At 41.0% G+C, this 23,561-nt stretch overlaps 1 protein-coding gene and 1 pseudogene across 1 annotated transcript in view; one reads left to right on the plus strand and one right to left on the minus strand.

The window, feature by feature from the left end:
- Window positions 1-2,208: 2,208 nt before the first annotated feature.
- On the minus strand, window positions 2,209-3,304 carry LOC133046802 (heme oxygenase 1-like; annotated as a pseudogene).
- A 6,352-nt stretch (window positions 3,305-9,656) lies between these two features.
- GOLPH3 (golgi phosphoprotein 3) overlaps window positions 9,657-23,561 on the plus strand; it is a 47,428-nt gene continuing 33,523 nt past the window's right edge. Inside the window, exon 1 of the mRNA XM_061129282.1 lies at window positions 9,657-10,161. Within this exon, the coding sequence (XP_060985265.1) occupies window positions 9,937-10,161 (225 nt within the window). The 5' untranslated portion in view covers window positions 9,657-9,936. The remainder of the gene's footprint in view (window positions 10,162-23,561) is intronic.

Here is a 23,561-nt window from a genome sequence, read left to right on the forward strand (position 1 = left end):
ACTTTAACAGCCTTATCTTTTAGGATTTGAAATAGCTCAGCTGGAATTCCATTACCTTCGCTAACTTTTTTGGTAGTAATGCTTCCTAAGGTCCACTTGACTTCACAGTCCAGGATGTCTGGCACTATGTGAGTGACCACACCATCGTGGTTATCTGGATCATTGAGATCTTTTTTGTACAATTCTTCTGTGTATTTTTGCCATCTCTTCTTAATCTCTTCTGCTTCTGTTAAGTCCTTACTGTTTCTGTCCTTTATTGTGTCCATCTTTGCATGAAATGTTCCCTTGGTATCTCTAATTTTCTTGAAGAGATCTCTAGTCTTTGCTGTTCTATTGTTTTCCTCTATTTCTTTGCATTGTTCACTTAAGGCTTTCTTATCTCTCCTTGCTATTCTTTGATCCCTTGAGAGCTCCTTAAACTATATAATTCTAGAATTTGTGTGACAGACTGTTACATAAAGAACTAAAAATATTTTTACAGTTTATCTAGTCTGTGTATTTCTTTGATGTTTATTTGTTTTCTTACTATAATCTTCAATGAAGTTAAACAAAAAAACCTTGTTCTACATTTGTTTAAAATTTTAAATCCTCATCCAAATTTATTGGTTAAAACTATGAGCTTATGTTTTATTATTTCAAAAGTATGTTTATTATTCATCACCAAAGAGCCAACTTGTTCAAGACATTTTGAATTAATAATTAAGAAGCCCCTATTACAAAAAGTACATTTTAAAAAAATCCAAAAAAATTTTTCTCAATAATACAGCATCTTGGAACATGCTTGTAATTCAAAGATCCCTACATTTTGTTAATAACAGATCTATTGGAATATAATCTACATACCACACAATTCATCCTTTTAAAGTCTATAATTCAGTAGTTCTCAGTATCTTCACAGAATTGTGCAACCGTCACTATTAGTTTTAGAACATTCTCATCATCCCCCAAAGAAACTTGGGACCCATTTAACAGTCATTCCCCATCCCTTTCTGGTCTCCCCAGCCCTGGGCAATCACTAATCCGCTCTCCATTTCTATAGATTTGCTCATTCTAGACATTTCCTATAAAGAGAACTGCACAGTATGTGATCTTCTGTGACTGGCTCCTTCAGATAGCATAAGGTCTTCAAAGTTTATCCATGCTGTAGCATGTATCAGCACTTGCATTTTGTTGCCTAATATTTTGTGATGTACATATAGTACATTTTATTCATCAATATCAGTTGATGTATTTGGGTTGTTCTGACTTTTTTCCCCCTATTATTATGAATAATGGCACTATGTATATTCACTTACAGGTTATTGTGTAAAATATGTTTTCATTTATTTTGGGTATATACGTAGACATGGAATTTCTGGGTCATATGGTAACTTGATGTTAAAACCTTTGCCAAATGGTTTTATCTTACAACAAGTTCTACTCGGGTTCCAGTTTTTCCATATTATAATACTTGTTAATATAGATTTTTTTTTTATTATAGCCATTCCAGGGGTGTGAAGTAGTATCTCATTACGATTTTGATTTGCTCTTTCCTGATGATATTGAGCATCTTTTCATTTGCTTATTGGCGACTCTTTTATCTTCTTTGGAAAGTATATACCTATACTTTGCCTATTTTTTTTCAGTCAGGTCATGTAGTTTATTATTTGGCATAAATGTTAGCAACCAAGGCCATGGTCCTGTTAAACATCTCCCTCCCCAGCCCTCACATCCCATCCCAACCCTGCTATAAAAACATAATAGAGCACAACAAAATACCACAGTTCAGTCTGAGATGGGAAGATAAAGTGGCTCCAACAAAAACAAGACCGAAACACAAGACACAACATCTTTGAACAGTTATACAAAAACTGCCATGGCCCACAGGGCGAGGGGTCAAAAGGAGACCTCAGATCTAGGGCACTCAGAGGTTCGGGACAGCTGTCCCTTCTGGCTACATCTTCTGGGCTCTGCTGCAGGAACAGGACAGGACGGCAGGTTGCTGAGGGGCTGGGCAGGACCCCTTCTCCCACTTTAAAGTTCAGGTCACTGACTGGAGTGTTATTGGTTGGGGGAGATGTCGCAGGCTCCTTCCAGAGAGAGAGACGCAGGGAGACAGCAGGGGCCCCAGCAGCTGCCCCTCCCCCGCCCCATGCCCAAGGTGGGAAAAGTTAGCGGAGTCCCTTCCTAGAGAGAGTTCATGGCCCCCAGGAGCCAGCATGCTTGCATTCACATGGCATAAAGCCCCAAGTTGACCGTGGTTATCAGAAAGCTGAGCGCGAGGACCCATCGCACAAGCGGCGCCTTGGAGATGATGCTGGGCTGGGGCTTCCTCCTGGACGCCTTGGTGGGAGTGGAGTCTTGCGCCTTGCTGACAGCTCGCCTGCGGAGGTCTGGTGTCCGCAAGCATTGTGGGGTCCTAGTCCTTGGCATTGTGGGGTCAGCAGCCCCTGCAACTCCTTAAACAGCTGCATGTTGCCTAGGAAGGCGGTCTTGGCCTCGTGCAGGATCCTCTGCCCCACCTTGGGGATCCTCTCGAGAGTGTTCATGCGGGAGCCGTACAACTAGCTGCTTGAACTCGGTGGCACCGGTCATGTTGGGGAAAGTGAAGAAGGCCAGGCCCTCCGGAGCTGGACAGGCCCAGGGCCTTCTGAGCGATCTTTCTGAGGACATGGCACCCCGGACGGGTCGCCCAGGTAGCGGGTGTAGGCGTGGGCCACCAGCAGCTCGAGCTCTTGGGGTCTCCGCACCGAGTGCTAGGTGGCCTGCGCATACGGGAAGCCCTCCTGCCCGCGGGCCCGTACCGGAAGGCCGCGTTCTGTTCCAGGGCGGCCCTGCGGTGCAGCTTTTCGGGGAGCTGAGGCGGGGCGTAGACAGGGTTCTCCTGGTTGTGTTCTATCTGCTCCTCCAGGGCCAAAGAGACGTGGTACCGAGACGCCATCACCAGTTTACAGCCGTCTGGGGTCACCCTCGCCCTTCTGACAGCTCTGCGGGAGCCCTGCATTCTTCTCCTGGGTGTGCACCTCCGTGGTGGCTTCCTTCATGGGTGTGCGTGCCAAGTCTCTTCAGTCGTGTCCGACTCTGCCACCCTGTGAATTGTTGCCTGCAACTCCTCTGCTCATGAGATTCTCCAGGCAAGAATACTGGAGTGGGTTGTTGTGCCCTCCTCCACGGGATCTTCCCGAACTAGCGATAAAACCCACGTTTCTTAAATCTCTTGCATTGGCAGGTGGGCTCTTTACCACTCGAGGCACCTGGGAAGCCAGGCCTCCGTCAGGGCCTCTGACTAATCCTGGGGTACGCTGTGGGCCTGCAGGTGCTCCATCCAGTGGCTGCCCTTGTTCTGGCTCTGGACTGGCTTCCGGGACTCTGCCTCTAACTCTCAGGTGGAGGAGGCAGGAGGGCGACTGTCTACTCTGCCTATTTTTTTATTTATTAAAAAAATTTTTTTTTCTCTGCCTATTTTAAATTGGATTATTTGTGTTTTTATTATTGAGTTGTAAGAGTTCTTTATACATTCTAGCTATAAGTTCTTTATCAGGTATATGATTTATAATTTTTTTTTTCCCATTACACCAGTTGACTTTTGATTTTTTTTTGGATGGTGTCCTTTGAAGCACATTTTCTTTCTTTCTTTTTTTTTGAAGCACATTTTCTTAATGGTATTCTTTTAATAATGTTCAATTTATCTCTTTTTTTGTTTTCTAATTTGGGTTTTTGGTCATATCTAAGAAACCATTAAAGCTCAACATTCAGAAAACTAAGATCATGGCATCTGGTCCCATCTCTTCATGGGAAATAGATGGGGAAACAGTGTCAGACTTTATTTTTTTGGGCTCCAAAATCACTGCAGATGGTGATTGCAGCCAGGAAATTAAAAGACGCTTATTCCTTAGAAGGAAAGTTATGACCAACCTAGATAGCATATTAAAAAGCAGAGACATTACTTTGCCAACAAAGGTCCATCTGGTCAAGGCTATGGTTTTTCCATTGGTCATGCATGGATGTGAGAGTTGGACTGTGAAGAAGGCTGAGCACCAAAGAACTGATGCTTTTGAACTGTGGTGTTGGAGAAGACTCTTGAGAGTCCCTTGGACTGCAAGGAGATCCAACCAGTCCATCGTAAAGGAGATCAGTCCTGGGTGTTCATTGGAAGGACTGATGCTGAAGCTGAAACTCCAATACTTTGCCCACCTGATGCAAAGAGTTGACTCATTGGAAAAGACCCTGATGCTGGGAGGGGTTGGGGGCAAGAGGAGAAGGGGACAACAGAGGATGAGATGGCTGGATGTCATCACTGACTCGATGGACATGAGTTTGAGTAAACTCTGGGAGTTTGTGATGGACAGGGAGGCCTGGTGTGCTGCGATTCATGGGGTCGCAAAGAGTCAGACACGACTGAGCGACTGAACTGAACTGAACTGAAGAAACCATTGCCTAATACAATAGCATGAAGATTTATGCCGTTTTTCATCTAAACATTTTATATTTTTAGCTATACATTTAGGTCTTTGATCCATTTTAAGTTAATTTTTGTATATGGTGTAAGGTAGGGTTTCCACTTTATTTATTGGTATTTATTTATTGGTTATTTCTGTACCATTTGTTTTGAAAAGACTGTTCTTTCCCATGGAATTGCCTTGGCAGCCTTATTAAAAATCGACTGACCACAAATGTGAGAGTGTATTTCTATTAACTTTTGTGAGAGTGTATTTCTAGTGTATGTGTGTTTTTTTTTTTTTAATTTTTTTTTAATATGTGTGGTTTTATATTTAATTTTTTATTGAAGTACAGTTGATTTACAATGTTGTGTGTGTGTGTGTGGTCTTAAAGTCTATTTTGTCTGATGGTTGCTGTTTGCATGATACATAGTTTACCACTCTATTTTTCCCAACCTACCTGTATCTGTGGCATAACAAAAGTACAAGTTCAGCGTCTTAAAACAACACACATTTATTATTTCAGAGTTTCTATCGGTCAGGAATTTGGCATAGCTTAAATCGATTCTTTGCTCAGAGTCTCACAAGGTTGTGTGTTGGCTGGGCTATATTCTCACCTGGAACTTGAAGTCCTCTTCCAAGCTCATTCATATTGTTGGTATAATTTGGTTGCTTTAGTTCTAAGATTGAGACCATCAGCTCTTAGAGATTACCTCTCTCCATAGGCAGTTCACAACACAGCTGTTTCCTCAAGAGAGTGTCTCAGCTGACTCAGGTCTCTCTGATTAGAGAAGAGATGGCTTCATTTTCAAGAGGAAGTGATGATGTCACCTGATTATGCAGACCCACCCAGGATAATCACTTTTGATTAACTCAGTGTGAATTTATTAAGGACCTTAATTACACCTGCAACATCCCCTCCCTTTTGCCATATTCTAGTGGTTAGAATGGGACTTCCCTGAGATGGTAAAGAATTCACCTGCAATGCAGGAGACCTGGGTTTGATCCCTGGGTTGGGAAAATCCCCTGGAGGAGGGAAAGGCTACCCACTCTAGTATTCTTGTCCGGAGAATCCCATGGACAGAGGAGCCTGGTGGGCTACAGTCTATATAGGGTTGCAAAGAGTCAGACACAACGGAGTGACTTTCACACACACGCACACAGTGGTTAGAAGTAATTTACAAAATCTGCTCCCACTGAAGGAGAGGGGAATCACACACACATGTAGATAGTAGGGCTGCAAGAATTATAAGGGCCATATTACAATTATGCCTTTGATAGATGGGAACATGGGAAGGAGCACAAATTCTCTATGTAGGTTCCTTTTATCCATTTTGATTTTTGAGTATGTGAATTTATTATCACTTACTCAAAAATAAAATTTTAGGAGACTTCTCTGGTCGTCCAGTGGTTAAGGATCTGCTTTGCAATGAAGGGGATGCAGGTTCAATCCCTTGTTGGGGAACTAAGATCCCACATGCCAAGGAGCAACTAAACCCAAGCACCTGAATTACTGAGCCCACCTGCCTCAACTAGAGAGTCCATGTGCCACAACAAAGCATTTTGTGTGACACAACGAAGATCCCATGTAAATAAGTAAATATTTAAAAAAATTTTTGTATCTTTGCATATGTGTCTTTGGACCTGATTGTCTCTTATGAAAAGACCACTTCGTGTAACTGTTCTTACTGTAAAATCATTACATCATTCTGAGGTTTTGGTTAAGAACATGGACTTTGGAGGCAGGCTGTGGATTTTGGGTAAGATACTTTATCTCTTTGTGCCTTTCCTGTAACATAAGGCTAATTATAGCACATAGGATGTTGTGAGAACTGGGTTAACATGCTAGTATCACTCAGATACTGCTGCTTGATAACACAAAATCTTAGTCACAATAACAAGCATTTATTTCTCCAAGCATCAGGCTTGCAATTTGCCAGATGTGCCTGCTTGGGCTGATTACTTAACTTCCCCCAGCTTGAGTTTCTTTGCAAAAAAGATAGGTGTGTCACTCTGGGATTCCCAGAAGGCAGGACCCAAGACAAAGGCTTCTGTGCTACTATTTTGTTACGGAGTCCGTCTCCCAGGAATGGGGAGCACAGGACAGAGGGATTGAGGCTTAAAGTGGGATAGCCATATTTAGAATGTGTTGTTGAGCTTGCTGTAGCTTAGTATCACTGAGAAGTTGTACAAACGATCTAAAAACAATCCATTAGGGAAGAGAAAGAACATTTATCCACCAGCTTGAACTGCTAACTCCTGAGCATTTGGAGGTGACCCACGTGGACATGAGGTATGGTACCGACAAGCTGCCCTGCAGGAAGCAGTTAAAGTCCATGCCTAACAGCAGCAGGACCTAATCTTCACCATTCTGCTGTGGGGTTTCGGGAAAGCATGCCTGGCACATTTCCAGCAGTCAATAAATAAATGGTCCTGGTTATTAGGAATATATATTTTGGTCCCCAAATAGAATTTATTCCTCTCTTCCTTCCTTCCTTCCTTCCTTTGTTTTTTCTTTCCTTCCTTTCCTCCCTTTTTCATTGTATAGAGACAAGGTGATTTTGAAGTCTACTTTGTAGAAAATAAGGAAAAAAATGCTAGGAAAACTTAAAAAAAAAAGAGCAATGAAGTTATGTAAAGTCTGAGTAATTTCAAAAGTATGATACTGTTGCATGAATAGACAATGAGCATATATTTTTGTGGACAAAATACATGTAGCTATCCACTGTATCTATTATAGTATTGTTTGCAATAACAAAGGACTGGAAACAACCTAAATGTCCATCAATAGGGGTGTGACAAAAAAACTTATGGTATGTTTATACAATAGAATATGAAGCAACTGAAAGAAATCACAAACAAGCTCTTAAGTACTGATATATTTGTGTGTATATGCCCAAGAATTTTAGTACCTGTGTGTGTGTAAGTTGCTCAGTTGTTTCCGACTCTTTGAGATCCCATAGTCTGTAGTTCACCAGGCTCCTCTGTCCATGGAATTCTCCAGTAAGAATACTGGAGTGGGCTGCCATTCCCTTCTCCAGGGGATCTTCCCGAACAAGGAATCAAACCTGGATCTCCTGCGCTGCAGGCAGATTCTTTACCATCTGAGCCACCAGGGAAGCTCTTAGTACCTATACTGCATAACAAATGATTCCAAACTTAGTAGCTGAAAACAACAAATATTTATTATTTCACTGTTTTTGAAGCCATTCAGGAATGGCTTAGCCTGGTGGTAGAGGTTCAGAATCATTAATGAGGTTGTAGTTAACACATTGGTCTTCCCAGATGGCTCAGCGGTGAAGAATCTGCCTGTAATGCAGGAGCTACAGGAGACTTGGGTAAGAAAGATACCCTGGAGAAGGGAATGGCAACCCACTCCAGTATTCTTGTCTGGAGAATCCCATGGACAGAGGAGCCTGGCGGGCTATAGTCCATAGTGTCACAAAGAGTCAGACACTACTGAAGGGATTTAGCACACATTCAGGGGATTCACTTCCAAGATGACTCACTCACACGGCTGTTCCTTCCCAACTAGGCCTCTTCGTAAGGCTGCTTGCATGTCTTCATGACAGGCGGCTGGCCTCCCTCACATCTCAGAGAGAAGAAAGGAGAACAAGGGAGAAGCTGCAAACACTATTGTCCTAATCTAAGAAGTCATGCATGGTCCTGCCTGCCACATTTAATTCCTTTGAAGAGGGTCACTAAGTCTGGCCCACACTCAAGGGGAGGGGAATTAGGTTTCCCCTAATCTGCTAAGGTATTTGAAAGTCACTAAGGGAAGAGAGGAACAACTGGGTGAACAGGGTCAGGGCTAGAAGGACGATTTTCACTGTATCTATCTTTATACTCTTTAAACTGTGTATTTGACTATATTTCTTTTAAAAGCAACATTTTAAACTATTTGCGAAAGAACTGGGAGGGGGAGAAAAAGAGGGGGAAAAAAAGAGTTGAACAGGATGCCAGTGAAAGAAATTAGTTGAAGTGAAATCGACCTTTGCCCAAAAAGATAGGAAATAGGAAGGGAACATTGTGCTCATCCTGCCCTCTTCTCCCCACCCTAGATTTAGCTTCCCACTTTTCGCGGCAGGGGGTGGTGGTGGTGGTGGTGAAGGCCAGCATGAGTTCTGGATAATGGGTTTGTGGAAGGAAAAGAACTCTGTAGCCAAAATGTTCCATGCTATGGTTTTACCGTGGGCGTATATCTCTTATTACAGTTTCAGTCCAGTTACATTCCTCCTACCTAAATCATTCTGAAGCCACAGTCTGTGGTCACTCCTGACTTTAAATAATATCGGATGGCATACAATGCCATTTCTGGATAATGTTTTATGTGTTAAGTTCCACTCTTCTGGCCTTCCAACGTCCTCCCCTCAGATTTGACATCTATGCTTTAACAGAACGTGCACAGTCAAGCACGCCAAGAGGATTTAACCTAGTAATTAAATTGAAAAATTTAATGTGTACAAAGACGTGGCGTGAAACCCAACAGGTTTATTGTCTCTATAAAAAGCTCGTTAAGGTCGACTGTACTGACCTGTGCAGTGCTAACTGTACTCACTGCGCCCGGGTTGGCAGGAGGGACAAAGTTTTAGAAACCAAACTATTCAATTTGTTCTATCCTCTCTCTTTATACCGTAATACACCTGGAAAAACTAAAAGTCCGCTTTCAGGATATTTAAACGCAGTTGCTCCTTCTGAAGGGTCTGGGAGTGTGGGCAGAGAGGGCGTTCTCTCCACGCCCCATCGGCGGTGAGCAAAGTCCTTCCAGTGTCTCACCGGGACACCGGACTCCAAGCCCGGCCCCCGCAGCCCGGGCCGAGGCCTACTCCGAGGAGGGTGGTGTCGGGGGTGCTGTGGGCGCAGCTCCAGACGGATCAGGGTTCGCCTTCGCGAGGCCTAGGCTGCCCCGATTCGTTGAGGCCTTTCCAATGTCTACTTTCAGCCCTGGCTCCTTAGGGGACACAGGGGAAGGCGGGTGGAGGAAGGACACGTCACGGGAGGCGGGCGCGGGCGATGAAGGGACTCCAAGGAAACGGCAAGGGCCGGGGGAGTCCCAGGGGCCCGGGAGCAGGGGTCCTTGACCGCAGGCCCTGGCCCCCGCCGACTCCTCGGCCCCCGGGTCCCTGCCCGCCGCTTCCGGCGCCCTCCGGGCCCGCCCCGCGCAGTCCGTGCCACATCCTCCAGTGACGTCAGCCGGCGCCGCCATATTGGAAAGGCGCCGCCGCCGCCGCCGCCGCCGCTTCTTCCTCAGCCGCTTCCTCCTCTACCGCCCCCGTCTAGCTCCTGCTGCCTCACGTCCGCGGCCACAAAAAAGATAGAGCCCCTCGTCCGCCCCACCGACGCCGGGTCCACCCGCTCCCCCTCGGCCCGTCTCCTCATGACTGCACCCGGCCCTGCTGCCGACGGACCTCTCCCCAGTGCCCGGTCTTAACACGGAAGCGCGGGTCGGGGGCCGCGGAGGGAGGAAGAGGGAGACCCGGCAGGTCCTGCGTCCCTCTCGGCCCGGCGCGGCGGAGCCATGACCTCGCTGACCCAGCGCAGCTCCGGGCTGGTGCAGCGGCGTACCGAGGCCTCCCGCAACGCCGCAGACAAGGAGCGGGCGGCGGGCGGCGGCGGCGGCAACGATGAGGACGACGCGCAGAGCCGTCGCGACGAGCAGGACGACGACGACAAGGGCGACTCCAAGGAAACGCGGCTGACCCTGATGGAGGAAGTGCTCCTGCTGGGCCTCAAGGACCGCGAGGTGCGGGCGCGGCGGGCAGGGCGGGGGCGGCCGGTGCAGGGCCCGGGCGCCAAGCGGGAGCCCGGCTGCTGGCTCCGCGCGTCTGCTCTCCGAGCTCCCGAGCTCCGCGCGCGGGAGCGCCCAGCTCACCCTCCCGCACTGAGTGCTTGGATTTCCCTTTCTGGTTTCTCAATCACTCCTTTCATTTTGACTCCGCGGCGGTCTGTTGCGTCCTCACTTTTTTTTTTCCGCGTGTTTAACCCGGGTAAACCTCAGGGTACAATTCCCATGGAGTGCAGGTTAGCGTGAAACACCTGGAACCACCAGCGCCCTGAACCCATAGGTTCTGCAGGTTTTAGGACCTAGGAGGGGTCCACTGATCTGCTGTCTGGGGGCTAACAAAAAAGAACAACTTAAGGTGTATTGTTTGGAAATTTTGAAAAATTTCCGTGAAATGGTAATGGAAGCAAAAGTTCTATTTTTCCTGTTAAAGTCCAACAAAATTCTAATGAAATCTGCAAATTGACTTTCTAAGTAAACATGCTTTGGGTGAGAGATTATTTTTATAATTTTATCATTTTTTCAGTTTTACTGTTCTCAAAAATTAAGTCTTGCAGTCTCAATGAAGGGAGGGACTTTTTCTTGGGGGTGCTTGAAATGGTAGGTTTGTGACTTGATGAAAGGCCTCAGCGTTTCGATAGATACGTGTGTTCTCACTTTGAAACAATTATTTTCACGCTTATACCTTGTGAAAATATTCACACATAGAGGAGTTGGGAAAAATGCTACGGTGGACACCTGTATACTCACCTAGGTTCTATAATTAACATTTTGCTGTATTTGCTTTATCATGTGTCTATCTGCAAAGTTGATTATTTTTAGAGACCTGCGGAGGGTGAGACAGATGAATGGATATTGTATAAATCATGTATGGTGAGGGGTCCCAGAAGCTTGTTATATCTCTCTGTGGAAACTACAGACAGCACATTTTGAGAGTCAGATACAAAAATATCTAAGTTTTTTTGTTTTTCAATAGTTTTCCCAATTCACAGAGATGGGCAAAAAAACTCCATGTTAAGACAACTTCGTCATCTTTCTCCAAAAGTTATCAGATATAGGTGAGTTTTGTATGGATTGTTTGTGGACTCCCGATAATTAGTAATCTAATGAGTTAAAGTTTACCTTGATGGAAATGTCTGGAGTATTTGTGTTATCTAGGTTTCCAGTTTGCTCAGGTCTGTCTTTTTTTTTTTTTTTGCTCAGGTCTTTCTGATGATCACTTGATGTTCCTTTGGCCACTAAAGGGACCCAATCTCTCTCTTAGTTCCTGAGTTATGCAACCAGGCTGTATATGAAATTTCTTTTTTCTCTTTGGAAAAACAAACTAGAGGTATAATGTCCTAGACATGTGATTTTGGAAAGTATTCTTATAAAAGATTCTTTCAGCTTCAAAGTTTAGAATCTTGGTAATAAACGTTTTTATCTTTTTCCTCTGGGACAAAAGTAACATTGTAAAAAATAAAAAAAAAGCGAAATGAAGAAAACAAGTCTCATCGGTATTCCTCAATGAATATCTGGTTTATAAGTTTTGAGACTTTTCTATGTGGATATATTCTTTGTGTAAAACTAAAACTTAAAAGCTAAACCAAAACTAGCTTTTGGACTTCTGAGTCACTGTAAATGAGAAATTAAGAGTGAGAAAGTACCTTTTTGTTTTTTTAAATTGTTACTCTGAATGTGGCAGCCCACTCCAGTATTCTTGCCTGGGGAATTCCATGGATAGAGAAGCCTGGCGGGTTACAGTCCATGAGGTCCTAGGAGTCCGAAACTACTGAGCGATGTTTAAGCTGAAGCATATTAACATGCTCTTTTCCCTTGATTGGTTTTCATGAAGGTAATCTAAAGAATTTATTTGTTGCAACTTAATAGTGCTACAAAATCTAGAAAATTTGAAGTTCTTTGGTGGCAGGTAATTGAGGCCATCTGTTGTGTCTGTGTCAGGAGTCACTATACTCTGCCATGTCATGGCCAAGGTCCAGACACTAATTCTGATCATTTCAGCAACCACAGAGGGAAGGAAACTTTTTTCCCTTTAGCAGGCAAGTTCATGGAATTGTGGTGGTGGGTGGGGTTGGGACTTTGCATTGCTTTATAAAGAGTTAGGTTTTAGGGATTAATCTGTGTTTCCCCTGGTCTTCACATCTTTACATATAACTAGCCCTGGCAACTCATGCATTTGTATCTTTGTCCTTAGGAGATCCCACCCTCTCTCCCACTCCCCCCTTCCTCCCCCTCCTGTCTTCTACTTGTATCATTTTTTTTAGGGGACAGTAATTACTCTCATGTAGGTTCTAGGCATTTATGCTTATTAATACTAGGTTTTAACTTATTAAATTTAATAATAGCAAATTCTAAATTTTAGCTGTAATATAGAGCTCACTTCTTTAACTTTTTATTATTATTTTTTTAACTTTTTATTATTTTAACTTAATATCCATCTTTGTCATAGCTGGGTACTTTTAAGATACTCAAAAGCTAAATTCAGAGGTTATGTTTGTCATTAATAATGGATACACTTTATATATTTGTGAGCTAACCTTAGATAGATAATAGTTGCTCAGTCCTTTCTGACTCTTTGTGACCCCATGGACTGTAACCTCTGTCCAGGGATTCTCCTGGCAAAAATACTGGAGTGAGTAGCCATTCTCTTCTCCAGGGGATCTTCCCAACCCAGTAATCAAACCTGGGTCTTCCGCATTGCAGGCAGATTCTTTACCATCTGAGGTACCAGGAAAGCCCTAGAGCTAACCTTACTTGAAATCAAAACAAGGAAAATTTTAAATAAATTGTGAGAGGTGAAATTAGTTCGATTTTAATTTTTTTTTAATAATGCTGAGACTAACGGCTTGTGAAAAATACTTTTTGTTGAATAATAAACCTACAGAAAAGTGCACGTGAATGTGAAGAATTTTCGCAAACTGAACACACCTGTTGAACCAACACCTACATCAAGAAACAGAACCTGAGCAGCTCTCCGGAAGCCCCACTTGATTTCCTTTCCAGTCACTGCCTGGTCCTCAAGAGCCACCACTTGTTTGACTTGAGAATTCCACATAGAGTTTCCCCCTTTTTTGTACTTTCATTTATATCTTTTGTAAAGCAAGTTTGTGACTTGCTTCTTGGAGGTTGTCATTTGTTCATTCTCATTTTATTATCAGCTTAACTTTTAGCACATTTACATGTACAATATTTTTAAAAATTGTTTAACTCATATCCTGAATCTAGTATTCTCCTCCTCGCCTGTTTACTGAACAGAAGGCTCAGCTTGCCTGCCAGTGAGCAGATGGTCTGGCTTCAGATTACCTATTAGGGATAACTATAAAGTTATCGTGAATTTCATCTCACATTTCTTTTACCAATGATTTTCCTTTCTGTCTTATTAAAACACAGATGCCTTGGCCCCTCCAGGGGTTTGATGCTCAATATAGGCAGAGGACATAGGTATTGAAGTAAATAAAGAGAAGCCCACAACAAGATGGCAGATAGGTTTATTTTTTATTTTTTTTTTGGCAGATAGGTTTAAACTTGAATTCAACTTCCAAATAATTAGCAAAGATTTCTGCAATCTCTCCTGTGTTTAAGAGGAAGAGACAGCAAACAAGCTAGGTGTGTCCCCCCTCCCAACTATTTGAATTTTCCATAGAGGCCTCCTATAGTCACTGTTTTCTGAATGCCTCTTTGAGAATTAAGTGAAATAACTGGTGTCGTATACTTTTAAATATCTTCATTCATGGAACATCTTAGTGCTTTAAAGTTGGATTTGTTTATATTAAATGACCAGGTATAATTTAGAGTGGAATGTGGAATAGCAGAGTGGAAGGATGTGGTGTAGTCTTTTTTTTTTTTTTTTGTCGTGTAGTCTTGGTCTGAGGTATATCCTTTGCTTTCCATGTTATTCAAATGCGCTGAGCCTCAGAGCTCTCTAAAATGGAGGCATAGACTTCTCCTGTAATTTTGATGACTGTTGTGGACATTTCTTGTTTTACCCTTCACTTTGTCTCTTAAGGTTTTATTTTGCCTGTAGGGTGTTCCCCATTGTATACATCCCTGGGATGCCCTATTGAAGCATTCACCCCTTCCCTTTTGTAGTGTAGTCAGACCTAGACTTGTCCAACCAGATGTTTTCTCCTTGGACTTTGGCTCTTGAGAGCAGAACAAGAGGCTGTGGGGGTTTGGGGGGACCTGTCAGTGGAGCGTCAGTGTGTGGGTAAGATTGTTCTCTGACTTGGTTGTTTCAGATTCCTTCTCCCTAGCCCTGTGGTGCTTGTCTTTTCCATCCTGATTTCCCAGGCATCTTTCAATTTTGTAAGCTTTAAGAACCTTTTTAAGTCCCTTTTTAGAGATTGCCAGAGTCAGTTTTTGATGTTTTGAATGCTTGCAGGTAAGAACCTTAATGTGCTAATTTAACGCTATATCTTGAAAAATAAGGAGATGCTTGAGCTGGATAATACACACTTAGGATAAAATAGTTAAGTTTAACTGAAATGATAGAACTGACTTTTGTGTGACTTTTAAATTAGCTCTAAAGAGTGATCCAAAAGTGTTCCATTTTTGTAGTTTCCCAAGGTTTCTACCTTGAAGTACAGTACTTATTAAGATGGATAACTTTTTAAAAATAATTCTCCTTCTGGTACATGCAGTAATACACATATCTGCATATCAAATCTGTTAGTGAGAAATTCATTCAATACTCAGTATTTAAAGATGTGTTAAGATTTTAGTAATTTAAAGCATAATAAACACTTCTAGGTTGTAGAATTTTGTTATTCCTTGAATAAAAATAATGTGCTGTTCATATTTTTGAATGATTTGAGTGATCATTTATTTTTTCAGTTGCATTTAAGAGTACACACGTATGAAATATTAGTTATAAAATTAGTTTTTGGAGTTCATTGAATCACTTGATTGTATCTTTTACATAAGATTTTATATTAGTGAAGTTACTTTTCTTCAGGGTTCTCACAGTTTGGCCAAAATATTCACTGATTCATTTTATATGTCATACTGACATTTGATATTTATTCATTTTAAACCATCTGAGCATTCCTGTATGGATCATTTGTGAATATCTTTTAGAATTACACTTTGAAGTTATTTTGATCAAATATTTAGGCATACTTTTTGACATTTAAAGAGATAACCTATTGCAGTCATTGTCTGCTCTTATGTAAATCTCGAAAGATTTACAAATACAAAAGATTTACAATTCCAAAAATGCATTATGCTTGTCCAGTTATGTTGTGTTAAACTTGACCCAACACTGCTTTATGTCCAAGCAAACTTTCAGCTTTGTATCCGCATAATTTTTCTATTAATCAGAGTAAATTGTGTCACTCAGAGTTGCTGTAATCTTTGTTGAGGGGATTTTATTTTCATGGGAGTGTCCTTTTGAAGCCGCTCAAAGAGATGGCTTGTCTTCCCCTTGTTTCTTCCATTTAAGAGTGACAAGTAACAAAGGAGAGAACCCGACTTCATTTTGAAATTGATGCCAGTGGCTTTAGGTTTCTCTGATCAAAGCTTGAAAGACTGCAACCTGTTTGAATAGTATTGTACAGTATTATAATCTAGTGAATCTTGAGGTTTTAAATTAGGTATTAAAGAGATATATATATGTAGGAGGGTGTTATTTTATTCATATTGTCTTACTAGTTGTTTGGTAAATCTGTGATCTGCAAGAATACAATTAATATTAAAGTACATTATTGCCAGAAAGAATGCTTCTGGTAAATATATTCTTAAGCTGAAAAAGTTAAATTTTAAATGGAAAAAAAAAAACACCTTTATTTTTAAACAATAAATTGTATATGATTTACATAATTTTTTAATAGAGAAATTCTTAAATTGGAGTCAAAGGATGGAATTTAGAAATTCTGTGAACATTCTGTAGTTAGTTGTATGTATTGTATGTGTATATTTTTCTAGAGAAAGGGAACATAGCTTTTGTGAGGTACTCAAAGCATTTAGTGAACCGGAAGCTTAAAAATGATCTAGTAGAGAAACTGTTTCTTTGTTTTAGTTTATTGTTTTGGCTGTGTTTTGTCTTTTTTTCCTCTTGAAAATTGACTACAGAAGGTTTCAGGTTTCAGGGTTGTGGTGAGTTGGATTTTAAGTTTGAAATAGGAAGCCAGCATTTCTGTACCTTGGTTATCTTGCTAGATGACATTTGCAAATTGTGTAACTACCACATACAGAGTTCTAATAACTTCGTGTGTTCATCATATGTTTATTGAGCTAAGCCTTTGATGAGGTGCAAATATTAGGAAGAACGTCTCTGTCTTCAAGCCCTTTTCATTTCAGTTCTCTGGGTCAAAACTCTTAACAGTAAACTAAAAAACTAAATTGTGTTGCTGTCATTAAATTTTTCCATGGTGAATATCTCAGCCTGGCATATAGCTTCCACACAATAAATATTTACTATACTTAGTAAAGCATGTATTTTCATTGAGGGTCATGTCATCCCTAAGGGAGAGAAAATTGGTTCTGGGGATGGTGATGAAAAATTCTTACTCCTTTAATGTATAAAGCGTAGATATACATACAGTATATAAACAGATCAGGTGGTGCTAGTGGTAAAGAATCCGCTTGCCAGTGCAGGAGACTAAAGAGATGTGGATTTGATCCCTGGAGAAGGAAATGGCAACCTACTCTAGTAATCTTGCCTGGAAAATTCCATGGACAGAGCAGCCTGTCTACAGTCTATGGGGCCTGAAAAAGTTGGACTCTACTGAGTGATTGAGTACATACAGTGTACCATCTTACCAAATTTTATGGGAGAGGATGTGGTTAGAGAAAAAACTCTTTGAGAAAGCTCCTTTAGGGAGAAGAAATGGGAAAAAGAAGTTGAGAAATACTGAAATAAATTAATATTGAAAATACTGAGTTTGTGCTTAGCTGAGGTTTAGATCTTTTTCTCTGATATGAATTTTTATTGTAATAGAATTTGACTAGTAGTTTGGTAGTAGGAGGAATAATTTTAGTATATTGAACTGTAGGGAGCCATAAGTTAAATTTTAAGACAAAATTATCCTTGTTGGTTGATAATTTGTAGGTAAAGTCTTTGTTCCCCACTCTCAACCCTCTGCCCTTTGGAGAAAATGGAATTAAAGGAGTGCATTTAAATTGCCAATGGTTATTATTATTATTATTTTCCATTTATTTTTATTAGTTGGAGGCTAATTACTTTACAGTATTGTAGTGGTTTTTGCCATACATTGACATGAATCAGCCATGGATTTACATGTGTTCCCCATCCTGATCCACCCTCCCGCCTCCCTCCCCACCCCATCCCCAATGGTTATTTTTACTCTGGTTTCATTTTCTAGTTCCAGTTTCTTACATGCAACTGTTAAACAGTTTTATACCATGTTAACAAAATAAGCTCAGAAATAGCATTTTAAGAATTTAGCTTAAATTTCAGTTCAGTCACTGAATTGAGCTGCTCATTTAATTTTTTTGTCTGTACACTGTTATAATGGAAACAGATTTAGTTCAGTCCAGCTATTGAACATCTGTGTGCCAGTGTCTTTGCTGGTGGTGAAGTTCCGGGGAAAATCCTCTTAACCTCAAGGAGCATCCAGTCTATATAGAAGACAGATTTGCAAGTGGTTCCAATAAAATGTTATTGACTTAAATGGAAATACGTTTTAAGTGTAATAGTGGATTCCTTGGATCAGGAATCAGAAGATTGCCATATTTCTTGACTTCTGGCCCTGCTGTTGATTCGTTAAAAGGGTTAAGATAAATGCTTTGGATTCTTAGACCTCAGTTTTACCCCCTGAGCACAGTGAGCCTGCTTTTGTGGGCTGTCCCATAACTTCTGAATTGTAGGGCTCCAGTGAATTGGCATATGTGCAAGTGCTTTTGAAAACTGCAAGGTGTTGAACAAATGCAAATGGGTAATTGCCTAGCCTTGAGAAGTGAATTAAGATTTATAGTGATCCTGACAAGTATTTAATACTTATACTGTTTTTATTATTTCTTAACCTTTTTGTGCTTTGCTGGGCTTAAGTGAGCCTTTCCTTCAAGTGCAGTTACTTATTGTGCTTGCTTATCTATGTGTTTGTCCTGAGCCTACAGTCTGGTTTATTTTTTGATAATCGCTGGCATGCTGTGCTGGAAAATGTGGACACCTGACGTACCATTTCTTACTTTCAGGTCGAATCCAGAGTCTTTCTTAATTCTCATAAGAAATGGCTGACTCTTCAGAGGCATTAGAAGCCTCCAAACCTCCAAAATGATAATATGACTCTAATGACAAGTAAAGTGGCTGATTCCTCCTCTCACTCCTGCATGCCCTCTGCTTCTTTGGGGCTCTTGCTCTTTTAAGTCTTGTTTCTTTTTCCTGCATCCATCCGTGTCCTCTAGTAACAACCACAGACTGGCATCTCAAGCTTTGTCATAGTTACTTTACCCATGCCTTTGTGGGTGGTTTCTGATTATAAACTTTGTTATTAGAAACTCTGCCTTCAGTAGAATTGGTATTGGAGGCCTAGGATTGGTGGTTTGGTTTTATTTTTAAATTTATTTTTCATTGGAGGATAATTGCTTTACAATACTGTGTTGGTTTCTGTCATACATCAGCATGAATCAGCCATAGGTATACACATGAGCTGACTCTTTGGAGAAGACCCTGATGCTGGGAAAGATTGAGCCTGGAAGGGGAAGGGGGTGACAGGATCAGATGGTTGGATGGCATCATTGACTCAATGGTCATGAGTTTGAGCAAGCTCCAGGAGATAGTGAAGGACAGGGAAGCCTGGTGTGCTGCAAGTTCTACCTTCTACCCCATCCCACCGCTTTAGTCTGTCACAAGATTTGTGTTTTTTAATATAGTTTCTTTAACTGTTTGGTGGGGGAGTGGCTTTTCTCTTACCTCCAGATTGCTTCACTCACATTTTGGAGGATGCCTTTGCCTCCTCTGTGGAACAGTGGCAGCCTTTGTCTATTCCTCTTACGATGGTTTCTTTAAAAGTCATCTTAATGGCTGGTAAGAAAGGGGCATTCTTTTGAAGAGAGGAGTTCCTCATGTTGGGCTCTTGTCTCGATTTAATGAGGAAAGGGAAAGTAGCTCTGTTATCACTGGTGGAATGGGAAGCAGTGCGCAGTGTTGTCGGGACTGGGGCAAGTGAAGAAGACCTGAATTGGGTGTGTCACCAAAGAGGAGTGTTGGAGATGGAAGGGAGCACTTTAGGAAGATAAGTTTTGAGCAGAATTTTAAATGAGATGTGGCATGTAACTTCATAGGAAACTAGCATTCTAGACAGAATGTTATGACGGGATATATATGTGAAAGTAAATAAATAGGATATTTCTCAGCTATTAAAAAGAATGCATTTGAATCAGTTCTAATGAGGTGGATGAAACTGGAGCCTATTATACAGAGTGAAGTAAGTCAGAAAGAAAAGCACCAATACGGCATATTAACGCACATATATGGAATTTAGAAAGATGGTAACGATAACCTTATATGCGAGACAGCAAAAGAGACACAAATGTAAAGAACAGACTTTTGGACTCTGTGGGAGAAGGTGAGGGTGGGATGATTTGAGAGAATAGAATTGAAACATGTATATTACCATATGTGAAATAGATCGCTAGTCCAGGTTTGATGCATGAGACAGGGTGCCTAGGGCTGGTGCACTGGGATGACCCTGAGGGATGGGATGGGGGGGGAGGTGGGAGGGGGATTCTGGATGGGGAACACATGTACACCCATGGCTTATTCATGTCAATGTATGGCAAAAACCACTACAATATTACAAAGTAATTAGCCCCCAATTAAGATAAATAAATTTAAATAAATAAATGGGAAAGTTATCCTTCTAGAAATGTTATTTTACACAGCTGAAGAAGAACATCTGAGTTGTTTAATAATAAAAAAAATAAGATATGAGGGATATTATGTGTGGAATAGGGAAAATGAGAAAACTCAGTACCTTTAAGCCTTTAAACTGATAGTGGAGATGATAGTGGAGAGAGTTGTTGCTTGTAAAGATAGCAGTAATGATGTAAACTAGATTTTTAGAAAGACATTTAAGTGAAGAAAGAATTGGTAGATGGAAAAGTTGGAGGCAGGAAGATTTGTAATAGGCTTGAAGTTACTAGAATTTGTGAAATTTGTTGCCTGGGTCTTGGATGAAGAGGGAATGAGACAGATCAGAAAGATAATTATTAAGGAAGAATTATTTGGATTTAATCACCATTAAAGCTTAGAGAAAAGATGATTGGTTTGAGTTTAAAGAACCAACAGGTAGTATACTGTTAATTACTTTCTTTTACAAGTCTGTGCTCATTTTTGAAAAAGATTAAGAAAATCTAGATTACAAAAGAGAAAAATAAAATCCATAATTCAACTTTTATTCCTTCAACAAACATTTGTGGAATGTCTGCTATACAGAAGGTATTGTACTAAGGCAGATAGATACATATATAGGTAGGTATATACATATGTGTGTAAATATATGTGTGTAAATTAAACACTGTGATAGTTACTGTGGAAGAAACTCAGAGGATGCTGTATGGGAATGGATGTTGAGGGGAGAGCATAGGGAAGAACTTTCTAAGGACATGACGTGAGACTCAAAGAATGAATAGCTGCCAAATCCAGTGAAGACAGACTAGTATGTTTCAAGGTCGTGAGGTATTAAAGAGCTTCGTTTGGTTTGAGGAACTGAAAGGTGGTTGAAGGCAGGAATGGAGTGATGGGGAGAAAGACCTGAGATGATGATAGAGTGCTGCAACATAGAGGCCTTACAAATCAGGTTAAGGACTTTGTGTATTAAACTGTGTGCAGTTGGGAAGCCACTGAAGGTATTGGGGAGTGGTATACCCACTATTTGTGTTATCAATAAAAAAAATTCTGTGTGGGGAAAGGACAGACACAGAACTTTTGGGGCTTCCCTGGTGGTTCAGACAGTAAAGAGTCTGCCTGCAATGTGGGGGACTCAGGTTTGATCCCTGGGTTCGGGAAGATTCCCTGGGGAAGGAAATGGCAACCCACTCCAGTATTCTTGCCTGGGAAATCGCATGGACAGAGGAGCCTGGCAGGCTACAGTCCATGGGGTCACAAAGAGTCAGAGATGACTGAGCAACTAATACTTTCATACCCACTCTTTATATTATCAATAAAAAAAAAGTTCTTTGTGGAGAAAGGATTGCACAGAGGCAAGTAACGGAAGTTGGGAGTAATATTTTGGTGTTAGATTATTTTTCCAGTCCTATTTTCAATGAGTTTGCCTATGTTTATTTAAAACTTAAAAAAAAAAAAACTCCTTCCAGTACTGGTTTGTAACCCCTTTTCTTTCTCTTTTTTAACCCTGTTTTCTTAATAATGCACGGTGACCACCTTCCCATGTTAGTAAATAAGGATTTTTCCAATGAGAAATAAGATGCTCTATTATTTGCTGTGACTGCATGACAGAATATATTATTCGATGTACCATATTTAATAGGGGTGTATTATAAATATGGTCGTGCTGTGGACCTTCATCCTTTAATTATTTTTCTCTCTAGTAGCCTGGAAATCACATTATTACTTTTTTAGGCCTTCGTGTTTGTAGCAGATTCTTCTGTATAGGATCTCCTCCTTTTCTTTACCTGGCAGCCATTTCTTACCCATCTGTTGATGCCCAGCCAAAGCTCTTTACCTAATCTCCAGGGCACCATACGTTGCGCTTATCCCTTTTCCCTGTCATTGTGTACACCTAGCACAGTGTCTAGAATGCTGTAGGTATATATGCATGTGTGATAGTCTGCTGGGGCTGCCATAAAAAAATACCAACAGAATTGGTTTAAACAATAAAAATTCCTTTTCTTACCATCCTGAAGGTTGGATGCTTGCATGATTGGCTTCTGGTGAGGTTCCTCTTGCTGTGTGTCAAGACAGACAGCAAAATCCCTATACTGTCTTCTCCTAAAAGCACTAATCTCATCATGGGGCTCCACCCCCATGACCTCTTCTCAACCTAATTATCTCCCAGAGGCTTTGTTTCCAAATACGGTCACGTGAGAGTTAGGCTTTCATTTTATTCATATCAGTATTACAATATTTATCACACTGAATTATGGTGTTTTTTTTTTTTTTCATTTTGTGCCTTGTAAATATCTTGGTCATCTCTATAACCTCTGCTTAGCAAGGTCTTGGTACTCAATAGGTGTTTCTTTAATTAAATTATATTTTTCTTATTTTAAAAAAATAGAATCGTGCAGAGGCCAACATCTAATAAGTAGTTTTATGGTGATTTGATAGAAAACTTAAATGCTTTTATTATTCTGTATGCTTTCCAAAATGTCCTCAACTTAAAATACTGACAATGTAACATGGTGGTCAAAGAACAGTATCTAGCCAGAGCACTGTAGCTTGAGGTTTAACTGCTGATAACCAGATTATACTTCTTAATTTACCTAAACTTCAGATTTTTCCATTGTAAAATAATGCTTTATTCAGTTATTGTAAGACAGTGATAATTTACATATATGAAAACAGCTTTGCAAAACTGTTTACTATCCAAAACCTTCATGCTTCCTAGGAAAGACTATGGAATTATGGTTAAATCTTATTAATAAGATACTGTTTTTAAATACACTTTTAAAAACTTTGCTAGGGAATTCCCTGGCAGTCCAGTGGTTAGCAGTCCGCTCTCTCACGGCTGAGGGCCCAGGTTTAGTCTTGTCAGAGAACTAAAATTTCACAAGCTGCATGGCATGGCCAAAAAAGAAAAATACCTTTGCTAGTCAAAAGTACATGCATTTTTCCCAGAAATCCTTTAAAAAATTCATTTTCTTGAGAGAAAGTCAGTTTCTGCTTACACTTTGTGCTCTGTGAAGTGAAATAAATGATGGCACGCACGGAAAGAAAAGTGAGTACTTCAACATCTCCATTTTCATGGAAGCTGAAAGGAAGCACTTGTAGATCACACATTAGACAGAACTTGGAAGACAAGACAGAATGATGGAGCTAGAACAGTTTCAGTTCCAACTTTGCCACTCATTAACTGGCAGGTTCCTTAATTCTCTTGAGCCTCAGTTTCATTGTCTTATGAAAATGGAAGAATAAATCCTACATAATTTGGTCTTGTAAGGACTAGACATGGTGCACATTGGGCTTCCCTGAAGGCTCAGACTGTAAAGAATCTTTATGCAATGCAGGAGACCTGGATTTGAGCCCTGGGTAGAGAAGATCCCCTGAAGTAGGAAATGGCAGCCCACTCCAGTATTCTTGCCTGGAGAATCCCATGGACAGAGGAGCCTGGCGGGCTACAGTCTCTGGGGTCACAGAGTTGGACACGACTGAGGGACTAAATAGCAGCAGCATGGCACATTTCAAATGCTTAGCCCAGTTTTAAACTACAACTGTCTGCACA

Source organism: Dama dama, chromosome 25 (genome assembly GCF_033118175.1).
Source record: "Dama dama isolate Ldn47 chromosome 25, ASM3311817v1, whole genome shotgun sequence".
NCBI classification, from domain to species: domain Eukaryota; kingdom Metazoa; phylum Chordata; class Mammalia; order Artiodactyla; family Cervidae; genus Dama; species Dama dama.